This window comes from Aristolochia californica, unplaced genomic scaffold (genome assembly GCF_029961685.1).
Source record: "Aristolochia californica isolate CCGP_79_NKW_82.1479 unplaced genomic scaffold, dmAriCali1.0.hap1 SCAF_3, whole genome shotgun sequence".
NCBI classification, from domain to species: domain Eukaryota; kingdom Viridiplantae; phylum Streptophyta; class Magnoliopsida; order Piperales; family Aristolochiaceae; genus Aristolochia; species Aristolochia californica.
This window is the reverse complement of record NW_027181992.1, coordinates 5,198,996-5,219,160: the sequence shown is the minus strand read 5'-3', so window position 1 is coordinate 5,219,160 and position 20,165 is coordinate 5,198,996. Positions and strand designations below refer to the sequence as shown.

The 20,165-nt window shown below is 38.8% G+C and overlaps 3 protein-coding genes across 6 annotated transcripts in view; 1 reads left to right on the top strand and 2 right to left on the bottom strand.

The window, feature by feature from the left end:
• Nucleotides 1-14: 14 nt before the first annotated feature.
• Nucleotides 15-8,844, top strand: LOC137958967 (uncharacterized). Of its 3 annotated transcripts, none has more exons than XM_068806199.1 (3): nucleotides 15-1,386; nucleotides 1,642-1,751; nucleotides 8,386-8,844. In XM_068806199.1, exon 1 carries the CDS (start codon nucleotides 84-86, stop codon nucleotides 1,377-1,379), a length of 1,296 nt encoding a protein of 431 aa, XP_068662300.1. In that variant the 5' UTR covers nucleotides 15-83; the 3' UTR covers nucleotides 1,380-1,386; nucleotides 1,642-1,751; nucleotides 8,386-8,844. The 3 variants fall into 3 exon arrangements, with proteins under 3 accessions (XP_068662300.1, XP_068662301.1, XP_068662298.1); XM_068806200.1 differs by having other exon boundaries at nucleotides 1,642-1,756; XM_068806197.1 differs by having other exon boundaries at nucleotides 1,642-2,433.
• A 2,422-nt stretch (nucleotides 8,845-11,266) lies between these two features.
• LOC137959942 (extensin-like) lies at nucleotides 11,267-12,800 on the bottom strand. The gene is made up of 2 exons (XM_068807367.1): nucleotides 11,647-12,800; nucleotides 11,267-11,500 (listed from the first exon to the last, which is right to left on the bottom strand). Exon 1 carries the CDS (start codon nucleotides 12,779-12,781, stop codon nucleotides 11,666-11,668), a length of 1,116 nt encoding a protein of 371 aa, XP_068663468.1. The 5' UTR covers nucleotides 12,782-12,800; the 3' UTR covers nucleotides 11,267-11,500; nucleotides 11,647-11,665.
• Nucleotides 12,801-19,290: 6,490 nt separating this feature from the next.
• Nucleotides 19,291-20,165, bottom strand: part of LOC137958694 (serine/threonine-protein kinase STY46-like) — a 30,864-nt gene continuing 29,989 nt past the window's right edge. For both annotated transcript variants that reach the window (XM_068805787.1, XM_068805788.1), the window contains exons 15-16: nucleotides 19,907-20,047; nucleotides 19,291-19,822 (exon numbers count right to left, since the gene is read on the bottom strand). In XM_068805787.1, coding sequence (XP_068661888.1) covers nucleotides 19,796-19,822; nucleotides 19,907-20,047 — 168 coding nt within the window. In that variant the 3' untranslated portion in view covers nucleotides 19,291-19,795. The remainder of the gene's footprint in view (nucleotides 19,823-19,906; nucleotides 20,048-20,165) is intronic.

Genomic DNA, 20,165 nt, shown 5'->3' with positions numbered 1-20,165 from the left:
GTCTGCCTCTACACTAATCCGCCCCCATTCCGCATTCGCATCTTCCAAGACCTCTGTGAAGGCGATGACCGCTGCTGCCAGAAATGGCAGAATCCTCCGAGGAGACTTCACCCGCCCGCAGCCCTCCGCCATCTGATGACGACGGACCTCTCTCTGAGAAGTCGTCTCAAGCTTCGTATCCCCTGCAACTGCGCTGCAAATCCCTAAACCTCACCAATTGCCACGCATGTGGCCAGGATTCTGCGCCTCTCTCTCTTCAGGCCTTGGACAGCCTCTGGCGTCTCGTCCTCCTTTGCCCTAACTGCCTCCTTGCTGTTCACTCCTCCAAGGTCTGCTCTTATTGTTTTGATAAGATTTCCTCGGACGGTGGTTGCGTGGTCGACACAGTCTCGTGCCTCTCTTGCGCCCGCCTTGTCCACCGCCACTGCGTCGCGGCTTCTCATCTCGAATCTTTCAATTGTGTCGACTGCTGGCTGCCGCGGAATGTTTCCAACAAAATATCTCCTCGTTTTAGGCTTTTGGTTCTTGGGAGTTCCTGTGGTTCTCTTGAAGATGTTGTGAAGGATGCGGAATTGAGCGCCAAGAAGGCGGCTTTGGCCGCCGAAAAGGCCAAAAATAAGGCGCTACGGAAGGCTTTTGTGGCAAAATGTGCCGCCGAGGCGGCTCAAGGTGCCCTAGATATCGCAAAGGTGGTTAGCAGTGGAGAGAAAACTGCGAATGGTTCTAATTGCAGGCCGCCTATGGTCCACGATAAGGAGTTGGCTTTGAGGTTGCATCGTGCTATCAATAGTTCGCCTAGGATATTTAAGAGATCACGTATGGCGAGTCCCGAACCTTTGGAGGGTTCCGAGGGATCGGAATCGTCGGAAGATTCCAATTGCAAAGACGATGAATTGGGGGTTCTGGGTCCGCCAAGTTGTTCTAGTAAAGTTTCGAAATCTAGCGAAGATGACAACAGTTTGGATTCAGCATCCGCTTCCAATCTGAAGATAATGGATTCGGAGACTAAGATTTCCTCTGATTGTAGAGGATCACATTCCGTGCCGGGAGATGATGATGACTCATCGTCCGTGCGGAAAGAAGAAGTTCAGGAGGATGAAAGGTTTTTGAAGAAGTATTCGAGGAGGAAGAATTCGAGTGTAAAAGCTGTTGTTGATGGGGACTCGATGTCTCATAGAGTTTATGTTCGAAAGTGTTTTAGGAACCCTATGACTGACGAAGTTATATCTGAAAGTGCGGACTCTGCCCCCAATTTATCGCCATTACAGCAAACTCATGCTAAACCTTCAAGAACCTTCTCGGGCAGTTCCTTTCATTCTGGTCCAATTCCCATTCCAGCTCCTGCTTGTTCAAATGGGCACTCTGGACAGCAATTCTGAAAGCAGGGTAAGACTAAAGGGTATCCTTTCTATATTTCCCAGTTGGTTTATTCCAGTTATGAAGTGAGAAAGATTGGGTTTGTAGTTGAGGCTAAAATGTGTTCTCCTTCACATAGCATTTGTAGCGTTTACAAGCTCAGGTTGTATTTTATTTGAGTACTTGTGTCAGGTGATATCTGTATTGTGCAGCTGACTTTCAGACTCTTGCATTTGTGTGGTCATCTTAGTCTAATTGCTTTTACTGCCTCTTCTGTGTCTTTAGGGGTTTGATCGTGTCACCAGAAAGCAATAGCTGTTACATCATCAAGATATGAAGGAGTTGCAGTTTCTGGTGGTGCGTTGGTTGGGCAAACTGTGTTGCATTTTTACAAGGCAAGGTCGATGTAGAACTGCAGAAGCAAACTATTATAAAACTCTGCATGTTATTTTTCAAACATGTCTTACTCTTGCCAAATCTATTAGAAGAAGTCGGTTTGAGAAGCTGTTATTATCTCTTTGAGCATAGTCTGGAGAAGCAGTTAGTTTTTCTTATTTTTAGAATAATTATTTAGATGTTCAAACAAGGGAAAATTGTGTTGCTCTATTGATATCGTCAATCTCTCTCTTTTTTGTTTTGAAATACCAATCTCTCTCTTTTGTCATGGTAGCTGTAATAATCAACCTATTAAGTATCCCATGACATTTTCTGCAGAGTTTATGATCCTTCTTGAACATTGCAGAATCTTTATTGGCAAATTCTGCACAATTTCAAAAGAAAAATATTTTTCGTTTGATTTCATAGTAAGTTTGTTGGCATGTAGCTTGAGAATGATTAACCTTCCTCTCGGATTTGGTTATGTGCCCTTGGGTCGTCCTTGTCATAGGAATTTGGTGGAATGACCTAATGATTTAAAGGTATGTGGAATTGGAGGAGTAGTTGAGGTGATTACTTATTTTGGAGGTGCCAAGTACATTGCCTTTAGAAGAAGGGCTGGAGCTAGTCCCATCTATCCAAGTGAAGAGGTCTTATTGATAGTGAGGAAGTTGTTACTGACTATAATTTCCATATCATTGGGTAAGCTCTCAATTGAAGTCCATGTTGAGTTTTTAGAAAAGAACTTATAAGAAGGAAGGCAGCAAGTTCCTTCATTCAAGGGTGAACCAATGTGTTACTGGATTGTGGTTGCTTCTGTGTTTAACCCTGATGAAAGAATCTAAGATGGTCAGATTATATATTTCTCTTTACTTATGCCATGGTTATTAAGCATTGACCCTAGCATATACGAGCCTTCTTTGAATGTGTTAGTATCTTTATGATTAACATTCAGTTGTCATCAAGGTCTTATGATCTGTGGTTTTGTGATTGGATTATTGTTTAGAATGCTAATTCATGGTTGGCATTGCCATATTTGTTCTGATTATTTTTATTATTATTATATTTTATTGTTTAGGAAACTATAAGAGATTTTTTAGTGAGGATGAATAATATACAAGAGGGACTTAATCAATGAATTGGATTCTTTTTTGAAAGCAATGAATAAGAAATTAGATGGAAACTTTTAGGTCTTTATACAAAATAAGTGAGAAGCAAACAATATATTACATTTCTTGTGTGTCTGCCAATAAATTGATTTTCCTATTAGCCCCTGGGAGATGTGGTATCAGGTTCCTTGTGCATTGAATCTCTGTTCATACTGCTCCTCATTGACATGCCAAGTTGCTTTTGACAGTTTGCATCTGATTTGTTTATTGGGATACCTCTTCTTTTAATGGGATACAGGAAAGCTTACCTAGTCCCCTGATGTTGGGATACAAGGGAAGCTTACCTAGTCCACTGACATTGGGATACAAAGGAAGCTTACCTAGTCTCCTGACATTGTTAGAATTTGAGTGTGTACTAAGCCTTGATCATTGTGTCATGGTGACAAAGGACCAAAAAACAAGAGGATATGAGGCTTGAGCTGTCTTTGGCTTATTGACCGCAGACAAGAGTTAGATAGTCATGCTGAACTCCTGTCAAAATTTTAGTTGACATGAGCCAAGAGGGAGAGGGGATCAGTATTTTTCTTAAGATTAAATACTGTGTGATCTTTTGTCACTTCAAGATTAATTAGAAAACATGTTGGTGAAGGGTTGGGTTGATAATTTATTTATTTGAAAAATGAGAAATTGTAGGCATATCTGGCTTGAGGTTGATACCAACTCAACCTAAATCAAGATGCTAATAAAATATAGCTTGAAATGGATATCTTTTTAATGATGTACACTATAACAATGAGGAGGAGGTTGTGGTATAAAGTGAACCTGAAGTCCGATGAGCGTACTGTTGAGATGGTTTATTGCAAGGAATTCCTATATGATAGACATAAGTTCTTGTTTTGAATGAGGTAAAGAATGAGATTCTAAAACTTGTGGGAGGAGGTAAAGGATTAGTGAAAACAAAGAAAGGAATGTCGACTATAGAAAAAAAAATTGCAATAGAAGGGGATTGTTTTGCAAAGGACTTGTATCTTGAAGCTTCTAATTAGGCATATAATAGAGGAGATGAGAGAGAGCCCTTTGTTCTTATTACTAAATTTCATAAAAAAATAGCCTACTATATGGTCGTTCTTTGTTTTTTTATTTGGTATACTTAAAAAATCAGCTAAAAAAGATCTAAAACACATTATACTCTTTATAAAAGCTCTTATTATGGCTTGTGTTTTTGGCTCAATGGCCACACTCTAGTGTGAGGTCTTGGGTTCGAGTTTCACCAGGGGTAGGGATTTCAACATTCAAAAACAAAAAAAAAAACTATTACTGTGCTCATTAACTAGATACATAATAAACATTAAATTAAGGAAAAGATAAATGGCATGCGTCTTGTCTTCCCAAAAAAAGGTATATGTCTGTATGAAATGAACTTTTTGCTTGTTGATTTTTAGGATTCAATAGATTACATCTTGGGTAAAGAAGAAGAGGAAGAAGAAGAGAGGAGAAGAGGAGAGAAGAGTGCACACGTTGGGAAGAAAAGAGGAAGATGAATAGGGTTATGGACTTAGTCCAAACCCTTCCCCTTAAGCTTTTTTTATAGATACTAAAAGTCCTAATATTACAATTATATCCTTCACCCTAGTAAGAGTGAAGAAGAGACAAAAAACATAAATTAATTACATTAATGATCCTCCAACATATTCATTTATTCCAACACTCCCCCTTAAGCTGGGAGGTAATGGCCGTTATCCCAACTTGAAACAAATAACATAGATGTAGTAATAATCTCTTCCATCACGGTGTCCCAAGGATAAGTACGAAACCAAACACGGGCTCTCAAAAGGTAAAAATGGGTGATAAAACATAAGTTGAAACCAACCTCAAAGGATTTCGAATAAATATAGTGACAATAATCACTAAAGTGGGTAATGCTTGTTATTCACAAGACGCGATAAAAAATCCAAGTGTACCAATAAAAAGTCTCAATGGATTTAAAAACACCCATATATATAAAGGACCGACCTTGGTCAAAGTGGGTTAATGAGAGTCAAATAAAGGACGGTAGGTGAAAGGCTGCCAAATAATAAAAGGGTAATGGGTAATGAAAAAGAAGATAAGATGAAGAAGTTAGAGCCATCATGTGCTTTAATTTCCGAAGCAATTCAAATTCTTCATCTTATGAACCAATGCCAACAACAGTCTGCAAATAATGATCCCAAGGCAAACATCCGATGACTTCTTCTTTAATAATAATGTCTCAATGAAAGAGACAATAGCAGTTGCGGTAATGAGCCATCGAAGTGCAAGCTGACACCAGGCTGGTAGCAGATAGCAGATAGCATATTTGACAATGAGTGAATGAGTCAAGCCGAGTTAATTACCATTGGATCCTGAGTTAAGCTGAGCCAAAGTATTGAGTCAGGTTGAGTCGAGACCAATTTGGCTGTACCAGAAATATCAGACTCAGTATAATAGAGTAATAATAGCCTCAGAAATATGTTTGTACTGATATCAATCTCGATAGGATTAATCCGAGATCAACTTGGAATTGACAGCAGTAAGCCAGATCAAGCTCGAGAGATAAAGAGTACAATGTGAACCCCCCATAATGTTATGATAGATCATGGGCAGCGTAAGCTTCGCCTTATTGATTGGGGACTGGCAGAGTTCTATCATCTAGGCAAAGAGTACAATGTGTGTGTCGCATCGAGCTCAAGAGAGAAATAAAGATACTCCAGAACCTATGTGGTGGGGCCAATATCGTGAAACTGATATAGTCAGAGATCAGCAGTCAACGACACCCAGTATTATATTTGAATATGTCAACAACACTGACTTGAAAGCCTAAGGCCGTTTGGTCTAGTGGTAGCCTTTTTACACCAGGTGCGTCAAGTCGCGAGTTTGAATGGCGCCACGCCCCTCTCAAAAAAAAAAAAAACAACACTGACTTGAAAGTGCTTTTTCCAACACTAACAGATTATGAACTACTGAAGGCTTTGGAGTACTGTCATTCACAAGGTATTGTGGCTCAGGAAACGGCAGAATTTCAGCAGAAAGGATACCCATATACAGCCAAGTCTGCGTCATAATCTAACTCGGTTTAATACCAATATATCTTAAGCTGGATACCAGCAAGATACCAGCAATAACCATTATCAGATACCCATATACAGCCGAGTTCGCATCTGCTCAATTGATAGCTGATGTTGCTCATTCATCAATAGAAGCACCAAGTGTTGAAGAGTTCCAGCAACATGACCAATTACTGATTCACAAGCTGGATAAAACAATCAAGAACAACTAGAACACGTCATGCAGGAATTAAAAAAAATCAAGGTCACAACATGTTGAAGCTTTGCTGAATAATCAGTAAGGTGCTGGAATTATTATGACGAGCTAGCAAAGGAAACTTTCCAAGAAGTTTAAAGAAACAGCTGCTAATATCTCACGCCAGCAACAGCAACGAAATTCTGTTGCTAAAAAAACAATATGGTTGGCAATATACAGCTGCAAGAATACCAAATTCATTCCTGGAGGCAATCTTTCCAACAGAGAAAATCTGCTGCTAAAAAGGATACGATATGGTTGGCAATGTACAGCAAGGACCTCGGATCAACAACTGCAAGAATCAGCAACTCTCAGCAACTTTCCTGGTATATTGAAGGTAATCTTGATACAGCTGCTGTATCCGATTTAAAGAAACTTTCCAGCTGCTGCAACATGACATTCCAGGAAGCTGCTGTATCAGATTTAAAGAAAACAGCTGCTTTATCTTGATTATGTATCAATTCAAACAAGTAATCTAGATACGGATCGAGCAGATAGCGGATAAGACTCCAGCAATCTTCCAGAAATAAAATAACACCAACAAAGCTGTGGCTGTTGCAATCGAAAAAAATTCTCAAAAGAACAGAGAAACTCTTCTGTTATTCGACTATTAAGGATGAGCAGCGGAGATCCTGTTGAAGCCGAAAAACTGTGAATCCATAGTTCACAAACCATGAAGCTGAGAGGTTGATTCAGAAATGGCCAAGCTTTCTTTCTCTTGCGTTCTTCTTATGCTCGTCCTTTGCTCAGTGGCGCTGCTGGGTTGTGCAGTGCAGGCACAAAAGAGGTGTTACTTCAACGTGCTGAAGCTAGAATGATAGCAACATGTCTTCCACAAGAATCCAGGGAATAATAGCAAGAAAAACCAAGCTTTAATCCGGAATTAATCCAGGTAGATGTCCAAACAGCAATGGAGACATAAAGAAACCGAGAAATCTGCTGCTAATCAAGGAGAGATCAGGATACCAAGATACGATTTGATAAGCTGGATACGAATTACCTGGTCAACCTTCCCAAAAGTAAATTAAACTTTAGCAGAAATCTTCCTGAATAATCTCATAGACAAAGATGGCTATGCTGGAAATTTGCTGGAAGCTCTCCCGGATAACAGTAGCATGATGGAGACAGACTTCTTCCAGCACAGATGTGATACAATGATGATTGGCTAGATCATTGTTGGATCATCTTCTTTGCATTTTTCATTTGCCTTTTCTCTGTTGCACACGTCTAAGAAACATAGCAGTGCTGGTTCCAGAGAAAGGAAAGAAATACAGCAACTCTATCAGGGGAAACAGCAGAGTGCTGGAGTCACTATAGAATCCCAGAAAAGTTATCTCAGAGACTACTTCGCAGCAGCAGCAGTAATCAACAAGATGTAACAAGTCTCATATGTAAAGCGATTCAGAGATTCAAACCAGAACGTAATGTGTTTCTGGTCTCAAACTGCTGCCAAGATCATCATATGCCTCTCAAAACAAGAATATAGAAATTGTTAAGTACTGCATGATATGCCAAACTGCTCTCCCTGCCGTGATTATACCAGAAAAATCCTTGGAGGACTCCATTACTTTCAATCTGGTCTCCTTTGATCAACCAAGCAATGAAAAAAAATGGTTTTATGGAATTTTGAAAGTCATTGCTCTGATACTATGTTGATCTTCAGTACTCTATAGATTACATCTTAGGTAAAGAAGAGGAGGAAGGAGAAGAAAGGAGGAGAAAAGAGAAAAGTGCACACGTTGGGAAGAAAAGAGGAGGAAGTAGTCCATAACCTCCCCCTTGAGCTTTATTTATAGATATTAAGCTTTATTTATAGATACTAAAAGTACCAATATTACAATTATAACTTTCACCTAGTAAGAGTGAAGAAGAGAAAAAAAACATAAAGTAATTACATCAATGATCCTCTAACTTATTCATATCTTCCAACATTGCTCTTTAAGTCTCTTTGCTGCTGTTGATATGATTTCTCATTATTGGATTATGAAAAATGCATATCTGATTGTCGTGTTGCACATATTTTATAATGCTTGTTTACAGAAACTGTAGACTGACTCCAGATAAATTATAAATTAGTTGATCTTGTTGTCAGTTGCATTAAAACTCCATTGTGTCGCTTCTATGGAGTAGCTCACCATCTATGCTATGCTAATTGCATTCTTTTGCACTTCTTCAACTGTTAATTTGATAAAAAAAATTATCTGATGAAAGTTTGTTTCTTTTGCAGATGAAATGAGTTTTTTCAAGTTACTGTTGGTATAGTAGTGCTCTTACACAAAAAATTAGGACTTAGAAATAACAAGCTTCTCAGCTGTTGGCGAAGTGATTCAAATTCTTTGTTATGTATATACTTCAACTGGACTTGCATGCCTTCTTGGTGCATCTCTGAATTCACACGTCTGCCTTTGTTCAGACATTTTTTTTTTTTTTTGAAAAGGTGCCTGGAGGTTAGGAAGGAATTGGGAAGGGGTTCTGATTGCTGTACAAGTTTTAATGTGTTGGAGAATAGCCCTGTTTCTTTTTCTGAAGTTTTGGGTGATATGTTCTGTATTATGACTTAGAAAATTTTAATTAGTAACTGCAGGAGGGGTGACACTCTCTTGGGCTTTTTCCTGAAAACGGCTTTGTATAGTTTCTTCTGCTCTATTTCTGGTGAAAAGATGCTGGTTATTTTATGGTGGTAGTATATAATTGAAGGCATCTATGTCGAAAAAAGACGTAGGTATCTGAAGTTTGGCGTGGTATGACAAGAAGAAACTTGATTTATCTTTTAGTGTTTTCATCTGCTCTTTATTTCTTGAACTCTAATTACTGTCTATTCTCATAAATTCCATGTTATGACGCAAAGAAAGACTAGTAATTGTCAGATTTAATCAACTGAGGAAGGTTGTGATGGATCTAACGAATCCAATGCTTGTCCAGCTGCAATTGAGAAAAAAATGATATTGAATGCTGCATATACTAAAAGAGTCGTAGACCGAGTAATATCAGAAAAATTGAATGAAGAATGCCTATATAGGCTCTTAGTATAGTAGGTTTGAGTGAAAAACGACGAGGATAGAAAGATTAAATAGTGACTGCTTTCTTCCTAAAAATACTTTTGTTCACACAGGCGTTGATTGTAGGCAAAAGCCTGGGTTGGTTTGATTTTATGAAATTTAGGCGAGTGCAGGAGAGACCAGATTGAACAGTCTTTCTATCAACGTTTCATAATTTGGTCATAAAAATCAAAGAACCATTTTTCGTTGTTCAAACACAAACTTAAAGAATTTAGAGTAAAAACATGATAGAATTATTACTTGTTGCAGTTTTTCTATTTCAGATGAAGGGCCGTAAAAATGTAGAGTTTCGTAACCGAATTGAACAATTGCATTAAAGGCTAAAAAAATGATCAAGATGCAGAATATCTAAGACTGTTCGATTTGTCTATTACCATATATATACAAGATGGAAACAACTCCGATTAAAATAAATAAAATTAGAACTTACAATTAAATGAGTTTGATTTTTTTCAATCTTCAATTATGAGAGCTAATGGCCTTCAATTTTCAGTTTTTAAACCCAGGTGGCTCTTCCTAGATTTGATAAAGCTGAGTCGGGTCTGAGTCCAAATCATCGTCACTATCGATTTGGTTTGGATCGGATTTGATGATTTGAAGGATTAATGGTCGCCTCGACACAATCGTGACCTGCACTTGGACCGGAGAACTGAATCCTAACCACCATCTTCCCTTTCCATACGTCGCCATGCACGTAACAATCAAATTAGCCTCAAGCTTTTTCTCCCCAAAATGAGAGTCTCTTCTTGATGACTCGCGCAAATGAATAAAAAAAGTCACCTCGGGGAGAAGAGAAGGGGGGCAGCCTTGTACCGGGTGGTAGGGTAGGGGGCTCCCTGATTGGATACCGCGTCGCCGCCGCCGCCTTTGACGCCTTACCTTCTTACACTCCTTGAGACAAGCAAATCTTCTAACTAAGAGACCTGGCTGATACCCAAAGCTTCCAAGACAATTAAAGTAGTAATTATAATAAAAATTGGTCTAGTCCCAGTATATTTAGTATATCCAATCGGAAGCCACTTCAGTGGGAAAAAGAGACCGACATTACATGATAATGAATATATATTATCGATCTATCATTTCAGATTTTAAAAGTCCTAATACAGTGAGCAAATCTTACAAGAGAACTTTATCGATTGATGGATAAAATTCTAAATTCTGGTGAAGTTTGAGGTCAACATGTGAATTTCTTTTAATTGATCAAAGAAGGTATATATTCATGTTACTTTGACGGTCAATTTGGAACCCACAAAAAATGAAGAAGAAAAGAACATGGGAGGGAAAAAATATTTTCTTTTGTTTGAAAACAAATAATCATGGAGAGCAAAAATCGCTTTCTTACTTAGTTAATGAATTTTTTCTCACCAAATGATGAAATCAGGAATAGTACTAATTTTATCTCAATCTCTGTAAGATATTGGTGCTACCCAGCTACTCTGCTCCAGTTTTTTTCACTCATAACGCCCGCACAAGGTTTGATGAACCCATCCCAAAAGAGGCGATTTGACTCCACATACGCGTTAATTTTTCTTCGTTTCTCGAATCATCTCCTTTTTCCAAGGAATAGTTTTTTTTTTCTTTTGAGAGTTTGAAAACAGTTGCAGAGACATAGGTCCACGTAAATTTCTGTGGGTTCACTTCCCTACCTGTTCAGATTACGGCAGGGTTAAATTATTTCCTGGGAACTATGCGACTTGGACAAAATGATCGTTTGAAGTAACCCAGGAACCAGTTACAGACTTCCGGCTCTGAGACCGAGAAGAGGCACCTGCTGTTCTTTTCTTTTGAATGGTTATTATTTATATGGTCTTACTAACATGTTGTTTTAAAACCTCCAAATATGATAGTGATGAATTAGTCTGTCATTTTGGTTAAACTGGAGCTGCATTAGTCTATTTCAGAAACATTTTTTAATCGTCATATGAATCCGAATCCAGTGCCGAGGTTCTCCCCTCCAAATTATTGTTTGGGCTCGTGCTCTGTGAGCTGCAAACAATGCACTTATAATATCTTGTCTTCTGAAAGGACAATATCCCACTACTCGCTATATACCAGAAGCTTGGCAACTATTTATAAATATATGGCCATCGACCAAAAACATGCATTCGATCCTACAGCTTACATGGAAGAGTAACGTTTAGTACCCTTCTTTATGATATCATCATCGAAAAAAAAGAAAACTCACACTGGTATTTAAAAAAAAAAAAAAAGATCTGCAACTTTCTCCTTTATTTGATTCTTAACCTTCAAGCAACGCTAGACTGCAAGAAATATTATACCCTCCTGCAGTATTCAACATTTAAAATCAGAATCAGTAAAGATGTTCAATGTTGAAGCTTGACATCTGAGTTTCAACTAGGATTAAGATAATAAAGTAGAAAATTAAAGATCAGGACCAGAAAAGAAAAGAAAGAAGGATAAGAATTTACCTTGTTGACGGCTGCTTGCTTAGTAGTGATGAGGAGGAGGAGGTGAAGCGTACACGTAGGCATGAGCCGGAGGAGGTGGTGACTTGTATTTGTATGGTGGTAGCTCCTTGTGAGGTGGCGGTGGTGATAGCTTTGGAGGTGGTGGAGGTGACTTGTATTTGTAAACTGGAATGGGTGGTGGAGGAGATTTGTATTTATAAACTGGAGTGGGTGGTGGTGGTGATTTGTACTTGTAAGGAGGCAACTCCTTGTGCGGCGGTGGTGGATATCTGGGAGGAGGAGGTGGGGACTTATACTTGTACACGGGTGTCGGTGGAGGCGGCGATTTGTACTTGTACACTGGGGTTGGTGGAGGAGGAGATTTGTACTTGTAAGGCGGTAACTCCTTGTGGGGTGGTGGTGGGTAGTGGACTGGTGGTGGGGGAGGAGGAGATTTGTACTTGTACACTGGTGTTGGTGGGGGAGGAGACTTGTAGTTGTAAGGTGGCAGCTCCTTGTGGGGTGGTGGAGGATACTTATGCACTGGTGGTGGCGGCGGAGGGGACTTGTATTTGTACACTGGAGCTGGCGGGGGAGGTGACTTGTACTCGTAAGGAGGCGATTCCTTGTGGGGTGGTGGCGGGTACTTGTGCACTGGCGGTGGAGGAGGAGGTGACTTGTACTTGTAGACAGGGGTTGGTGGAGGGTACTTGTGCACTGGTGGTGGAGGAGGAGGTGACTTGTATTTGTACACAGGTGTTGGTGGTGGAGGAGACTTATATTTGTAAGGAGGCGACTCCTTGTGTGGTGGTGGCGGGTACTTATGCACTGGTGGGGGTGGTGGAGGAGATTTGTACTTGTAGACAGGGGTTGGTGGAGGTGGAGATTTATACTCGTAAACAGGGGTGGGTGGTGGTGGTGGAGACTTGTATTTGTAGGGCGGCTGCTCCTTGTGCGGTGGTGGTGGAGAGGGAGATGGAGGTGGTGGGGATTTGTTATGGTAAGGAGGGGTGATGGCTTTCTTGGGTGGCGGAGGTGGAGACGAGTAGTAGTAGTTTGCACTGGCTTCCAGTGGCAATGTGAGACAAATCACTGCCACCAGAACGGTGGCAATGAAGGGGGCAAGTGACCCCCCACTGCGCCCTTTCCTTTCCATCTTTGCTGTCAATGGAGGCTTCGCTTCTGCGTTATGGAGGAGGCTTCAGCCCTCCCTTTATATAGCTTCCAGTTTACTGCAAATAGCCACCAAACGTTAACGTGGTAAAAAACTTCAAATGTATGATTGGCAGGCAGTGGAGACTATGATTACAAGTAAATAATTAAGATCTAGATTTGACTCGGGCATTTTTTATGTAATGGGTAGCTGCTAGAAGCCAGGAACTGCAACCTAAGCATCCAATAAAGTAATCTAAGGGTTCTGTTTGCACAACTCAAAAATGTTTTCTGGATCTCAGTTTACACCTGCTGGTGCGCTTCTTTCAAGATTTGTTTGGTACCGACTTGACTCTTACCATGTTTCAATCTGAACAGTAGTGCGATGCATGTCTTTGTTTTACAACATTTCTGCCTTTATTGACTGTAGATGCATAATAAAATGTTTCTTGGTTGAGCTGAAAAGCTGTGTTACAGGTGGCTTTAATGATTTGAAAATGTTGTCCTCAGAAGGCAACTTGGAGAAGAAACCTCATGGATGCTGCCCTCTGAAAGCCCCTCAGGGTGATGAGAAGAAGCACAGGAGAACTTCCATATGCCAGAACGATTCACTCTTCCATGTCTCTTCTCTTCTAACTAGAGTTTCTGACCTGGGTTTTGAGTTCTGAGTTCTGACCCTTACAAAAATCCAGATTTTGAGTAAATTGCTGCAAAACCCCTCCATTGAAAACCGTTTTAAGGTTCAAATTCATGGACCATATGACATGTTTATGAGATTTCTCAGGTGAATACTCACATAAATGATCCCAAGAATAATAGTAAAAGTCAGAAAAGACAGCCTTCAAATGCATTTAACGAGGAGAAGTGTAGTCTATTTTCTTCCAAAATTTTATGATGAAGATGAACCTCGTGCAAGGTAGACATTATTATGTCATGCAAATGTCGTACATCGTGGATGGAGTTAGTACAAACGTTTCAATATGCTATGCAACTGGCTCCCTGGCATCTTCTGTAAAAGAGGTCCAGTCTTCAAGATCTGCCTTTTCGTAAATACAATAAAGACTTCTCGGTTTCTTCCCTGCTGCATCACTTTTTCTGCTTTGAATTGGTCCCTGAAAATGCTACCAGAGAGTTGAAAACGTCAGAGATCCGTGTTTCTCTTTGGGTCTTTGAACACCCAAACCTTGACTGGTATTTAGTAGCAAGATCAGATCTGTAAACCATGAATTGCATGTTGGAATCCTAACCAGTTTACAGACCAATCCATCTTGTCTTACAGGAGATAAGAATTGGCTCCCATTATACTGATTCAGATACATGCCTAACTTTCTAAGAGTTAACAGTCATGATTGTAATTCACCTACTCCTGTGTAACCAGTAACCTATGAAATCAGAGGATTTCTACTTTTTCATTCTCTTAAATTATTAATGAAAGTGAATGAAGTTAATCTAAGTCAGCTGGATGTAAAGGGTTTCAACAGCGGAATGCTCCAATCTTGTCTTACAGGAGATAAGAATTGGCTTCCATTATACTGATTCAGATACATGCCTAACTTTCTAAGAGTTAACAGTCATGATTGTAATTCACCAACTCCTGTGTCACCAGTAACCTATGAAATCAGAGGATTTCTACTTTTACATTCTCTTAAATTATTAATGAAAGTGAATGAAGTTAATCTTAGTCAGCTGGATGTAAAGGGTTTCAACAGCGGAATGCTCCAATCATGAATCGATCGTCTATGAGCTAGGGAACATAGCATCACCCTTCTTTAGGGGTTTTTAATATCATTGACTGACATCAGTGAAACTGGTGGGTTCTAATTGAAGATGATGAAAGACTACAAGGGAAAGGTGGTGGCTGATGAGAGGGCTATAAAATGGATATCTTAATTAGAATTACTGAAATTCCTTCCTATTTGGGAACGTGGAAAGAATTAAAAGCTATCACAAATCACTAGAATGATCAATACCCACCTCACTAACGATGTTTTGTTGTGCTATTTTATCCTTTTTTATAGTCGTCCTTGTATCTGCCTCCATTATCGATTTAAAGGATATCTGAACATCTCCAATTTCCGGCGTGATTTGTGGTAGCTTACTTCTTTGAATCTTTCAGATTTAATCCCTTTTTACAGTGCTTAAAAACTTTGCAAGTGTTTGGTTCACTTCCATCCACATCAACGAATATTTAGAGGATCCAACAAAATTTGACTCAGAGACCCCTCTTGCAGAGTATTTATCTCCAGCGCTATTAAACTAAGCTTATCATTACAATAAAGAAGACCAAAGAAACAAGAAACAGATCGATTTCAATGTGGGGAAGGTTCCTCTGCTCCCAGCATGGATGACCCATCAAAGAGAAAACGAGAAACTGTACAATATCTTGTTTGATTTTTCTCTGTTCAAATCCATGTGAAAGAACTGAAACTCTGTCTTCTGCAGCTGCTGCTTCCTTTTTTTTTTTCCACATAGCAAATATCATATTCACAGCGAACCTAACCTGCTACAAATTTCAATAATCAGCATTGAATCTTGTTTTCTAGCTAGAGAAATTATACACGAATCAGAGCGAATTTCAACGTGGAAGGCCCACAAAATTGAGATAAAAAATTCTGGCATTTGGTGAGACTTATGAAGCTCCAATCTAGGCGCGGCATCTGAAAGGGCGGCTGTCCTTTCCAGGGACGAACCTTTCAAGTTGTATCGATGGATAACAATTTTAATAGACCAGAAGCAATCACCGACACACTATCGATGACTTAGGCGAGCCAGGGTATAAATGGTTTTTTAATGTGTAATTAAGATTTAAGTAGTGAGGGGGGCATGTGATTAGGAAGCATTGAAAGGAATTTCAAGTAGTTAAAAAGAGAGACAATCTCAGACGCAAGATCCCCACTTGTTTTGGTGTTAGGGAGTATTCACACTTCATATTCTCCAAGTTATCGAGTGAGACTGATTATCTGATTCAGTAGTGATTTATGTACTCTCTTTGAAAATTTAACTCTGTGAAAGAATTACTAGTTTTTGTTTTCAAGCTAGAGTCGTAAACTACTCCATGGAAGAACATGTTCTTAAAGTTACTAGAGCCTCTCAGCTTGTTCATAGCCATCCCTTCAAAATTACTGTCCGAGGCCACTCCACGAGAAACTCTTGCTTGGGTTACCTTCACCGTGATGGCTCTGCAACTGGGTTTCACCATGAATTGATTTCGTGGTGGCCGAACGATTAGAATCCTTGACGAAGTGAGCTCATCTTCAGTGTTCACAGCGTCAAGATCGAGTGATTTGCAATTTACGGAACTGGGTTGTTCCAAGTATTCATTTCGGTTCCTTTCCCATTATTCTTCATCTGTGAAGCTTTTTACTGTTAGTATACGATCATGAGAGACAATGACAAGACATCGTGGACTTGCTAAAGCTAGCTCGTCCATGGAAAGACGACAAGATGTAAGTGAGAAGTGGAAAATTGAGGAGATGACAAGACATTGATTTACAATTGGTAGATCTGCTTTGGGATTATTAAAGAACTAGAAATGTTTATGTAAATACATATCCCTCATATTCAGGTGAATACCTAAGTGTGTTCATGGGAGGTTTCCAAAGAGGGAAAGCTCCCATGAGAAGGAGAAAGAGGGTTGGTGGGTTTACCTCTGACCTCTCATTTCCCCTCGATGGTGAGAGCTCCTGCTCAAGAGAGCTTTTCCTCCCTTCTTTATTCTTTGAGGATAGAGGGTATCTCTCCTATCTTTATGGTGACACGCACAAAGTATCCTTTGCTTTTATTCTCCATACAACAAAGAGGAACACGATAGTAAAAGAGGGTGTGTGAAACCGTCTAAAGTATCCAGTCTCTTTAGCTGCTATTGTTGAAAACGTAACCTCCGGAAGGGAAGGAATGAAAACAAAACGTCGTCAGTAGTTTCAAGTTTCAGGCGAGAGTTTCATAACTTCATTTGAAAATGAAAAACACTGAGAGTCTAAGATCAAAAACTAATACGACACAATTACTTTATAGGGAAAAGTTGAAGTCGACGGCTTGTCCGAAAAATCAGAGGAGGAAATCCTTTGATTTATCCTCTGAGAGATTACAGGAGGAAATCACGTAATCTATGTCATCGTTTTTTGTATAAATTGTGTAAACTGTAAAGTGTAAAGATATATCGAAATAGGAGTGAAAGAGGTTTTTTGACATTTCTTACTTGATCAAACTCCACTTTGAATTCAGCTTCCTCTTGCATATGTGACTCCTCTGGTGTGAAGTCAACTCCTATTGAAGTTTCTGTTTTTTTTAAGCAAATCTATTCACACTTACGTGAAATCATCAAATGTACATGTTTGTTATCATCAAAATTTGGGTAATTTGAAAAGTTTTTGAGCTTCTCCTTCAGTTGGTCCATGCTTCTTAGGAGCTACTTCTGTGCATTCTTATGGATGACCATCTTAGTCAAGAGATAGTATAACCCAGAGGGTAGTGCACTTACAAGTGGATGATAGCTATAGTATAGTGGTAGTGGGAATTTATTTTCAAAATTTTCTGGGTTGAGGGTTTTTGGGTGAAGGGAGAGAGAAGTTTAGGTTGAGTTTGGTTCAAGGATATGGGAGAGGGTTTTGGTAATACTAGCTTCTACTTCTTTAAATATAGATATCTCTTCAAATATAGCTTAGAGTTCCAAAAAACTTCTTTCAATAGATATTAGACTTAAATAGTTTTAATTTGATATATTATTCGATATATATAAAGTTCTCACCTTGAGTGTTTTATGGTTGCTTGATAGGCCCCAATAGAGTTGAAAGGCGTTTTATAAAGGAAACTTATTTTTTCATATTGAAGTTCCTTAAAAACTAAATAATAATCTACAAATAGGTTCAAGTTTAAAATTTTTTGGTTCAATCTAATCCACTTTAATTTGTAGGTTAGAGGTGAGCGTGGATCGAACACGCGACCTTCAAATCTTCAGTCTGACACTCTCCGAACTGAGTTATCCCCGCATGTTCTGCCACCATTTTACTGATGATATTATCTAATTTCATCCGTTCTTTGTCCAATATATTTTAGGATAAATCTACATATACTTAATATCCTAAGTTCCATGGATATTCGATATTTCAAGTCAACATAATTCACCCCAGGTATCATATTTTTCTAAAAAAATTGTTTTTATGTATTGAAATAGAAAAAAATAGGAAATGGTTTTAAAAGTGAATAATAAGATGACATTCTAAACCAAATTACTATTTTATTTAATATTTATAATGCTTTTTCTAAACTATACTAATGTGGCTTGTATTTTATGTCATGTCTTTATAATAGATACTACCTTCTGCATTTTTGTAAATACTTCGGGTTATCGAGTTAATATTTTAGAATCAACTTTCTGAAGAAGAGAGAATATGGAAGTGGGTGCAGCTTAAAAGTAGTAAATAGAACAAAGGTGAGGCACTTGACAATGGAAAACAATGCCATAAGGGAAAAATTTATGTACCAGGCTTAGTAGAAAATCCCTTTCTCAAATATTTCAAAAGGACAAAATTTGGTGTTGACTTGTGGTCCATCTTCAATTAATTTTGGAAGAGTAAGACAAGGTGTGAGTTTCTTTAGCCATGAAGATTTTCGTGCTGATTACATGTTTGTTTCTGCCTTCTAGATTGACATTTTGTCACCTTCTGTACGTTTCAGAATATGAATATTAAGTTACCAGTTCTGTAAGCATATTTGAGATGATTTCATGCAGTCGCCAGACTTTTAAGTTGTTTTGGGTCAGCAACACCATGCAAGAAATCCAAATTTCCAAGTCTTAGGCTCAGACTTTAGAAACTTTAAAAACGTAAAAATCTCTGCGGTGAGCGTGGATCGAACAACACGCTATCCCAACTGAGCTATCCCCGCTAATTATTTTAATAAATACGTCTATCTTGTTCATATTCAATAATTCTGTTGCATCCATTAATCCACTCAAACATACTGCAACAGACTCATGACTGTCATATCTATTGAAAATAGATAATGGGCATGACAGAGATCTCGCCCAGGACCTCTATATTAGACATATATCACTTCCAGCTTCAGTAAAGCCAGCTGATGGGCAGAACCGATTAAGATATTAATACGTGGGTAAAGTTCAATTCATAGAACTTCTGACTTCTCTCTGCGCGTAAGGTTAATTGAAGAAGGCCTGATCTGAACCTATTTAGGTGCTCACGAGTGAGTAATCAGGGCTTGACTGTCTGGAGACGAGAAAATGCCAGGAGAGGAGTCCATGCCTTGTTTGATTGGCAGGGAACTGTTTTCTTTTAAATCATCTCTCATCTTCCTCGTAACTTCGATCAAGGATTGAACTTTCTTCACCCACACATTCCTCATCAAATTAGTAATTGATGCAGGACAGGATAACGATTATCCTGTACGCAAATTTAAGCTAAGAATCATGGGAAGAACGCAAGAAATCCGCCTTGAAATCGTAAAGAAAACCTCTCTAAATCGATTTACAAATTCAATATTCAACAACCCCCTTCTCTGTTCACAGAACAACATTTTAAACAAACTCAACGCCCCAGACAAGCCAGGGCTACAACTCAAAATAAAAAAAACCCTAACCCTAAAAATTATGTTCAATGCAAAAGATCCGATTATGGATCATACTAAAGATCCGATTAAGGACCCGACTACTTACCCAAGATCCGATTAAAGATCCGAATATATACCCGCATTAAATATTCCCGCCCGCATCAGTAATCCTATGACTTACTTAAGATAGCATCTTTGAACACTTGCTAAACGTCCATAATAATAGAAGATTCATCAATGTCCGCGCACAAGAGAACCCACAAATTAAGGCAAAGAGAAACCTCTCAAACCAGCTCGAGTACGAAGGAAAAAGAGCACAGAGTTTACCTCATATGCTACAACTCTTTTAAATTTTTGGACTAAAACTGCAAGTGTAAAAAATCAAAAGCCTCAACTTAGATATTCACATGAACACACTTCAAGTTCTGTGAAATCAGTATTATTCCTTATGAAACTATCTATTATCAGGTTCTGTATTTGCCTGCAAACATGAAGAACAAAAGGTTGAATTAAAGATAATAAGGTTGAATGCTTAATAATTCCAAAACAATCAAGAAAATGGTACCTCAATTTCATGCAAGAGGTCTTCAAGCTCAGTTGTTATCTCTGCGAATGATGGCCGTTTGCTCGAATCACCCTCCCAACATCTCTGCATCAGGTCTAACAGTTTCGGGTGTGTATTGTTTGAAAGTTCTGGTCTTAAACCCTAAAAGCAACAGTTATGCTTAATCTCATATAGAATCTTAACACCATGCTGCAAGATATTCAAGATTTAGGAAACTATGCTGAAAAAAATTTAACTTTACACAATCAATTCAAGGATG

Coding starts and splice junctions, on each gene's coding strand:
- LOC137958967 (XM_068806199.1), top strand. CDS start 84: ATGGCAGAATCCTCCGAGGAGACTTCACCCGCCCGCAGCCCTCCGCCA.
- LOC137959942 (XM_068807367.1), bottom strand. CDS start 12,781: ATGGAAAGGAAAGGGCGCAGTGGGGGGTCACTTGCCCCCTTCATTGCC.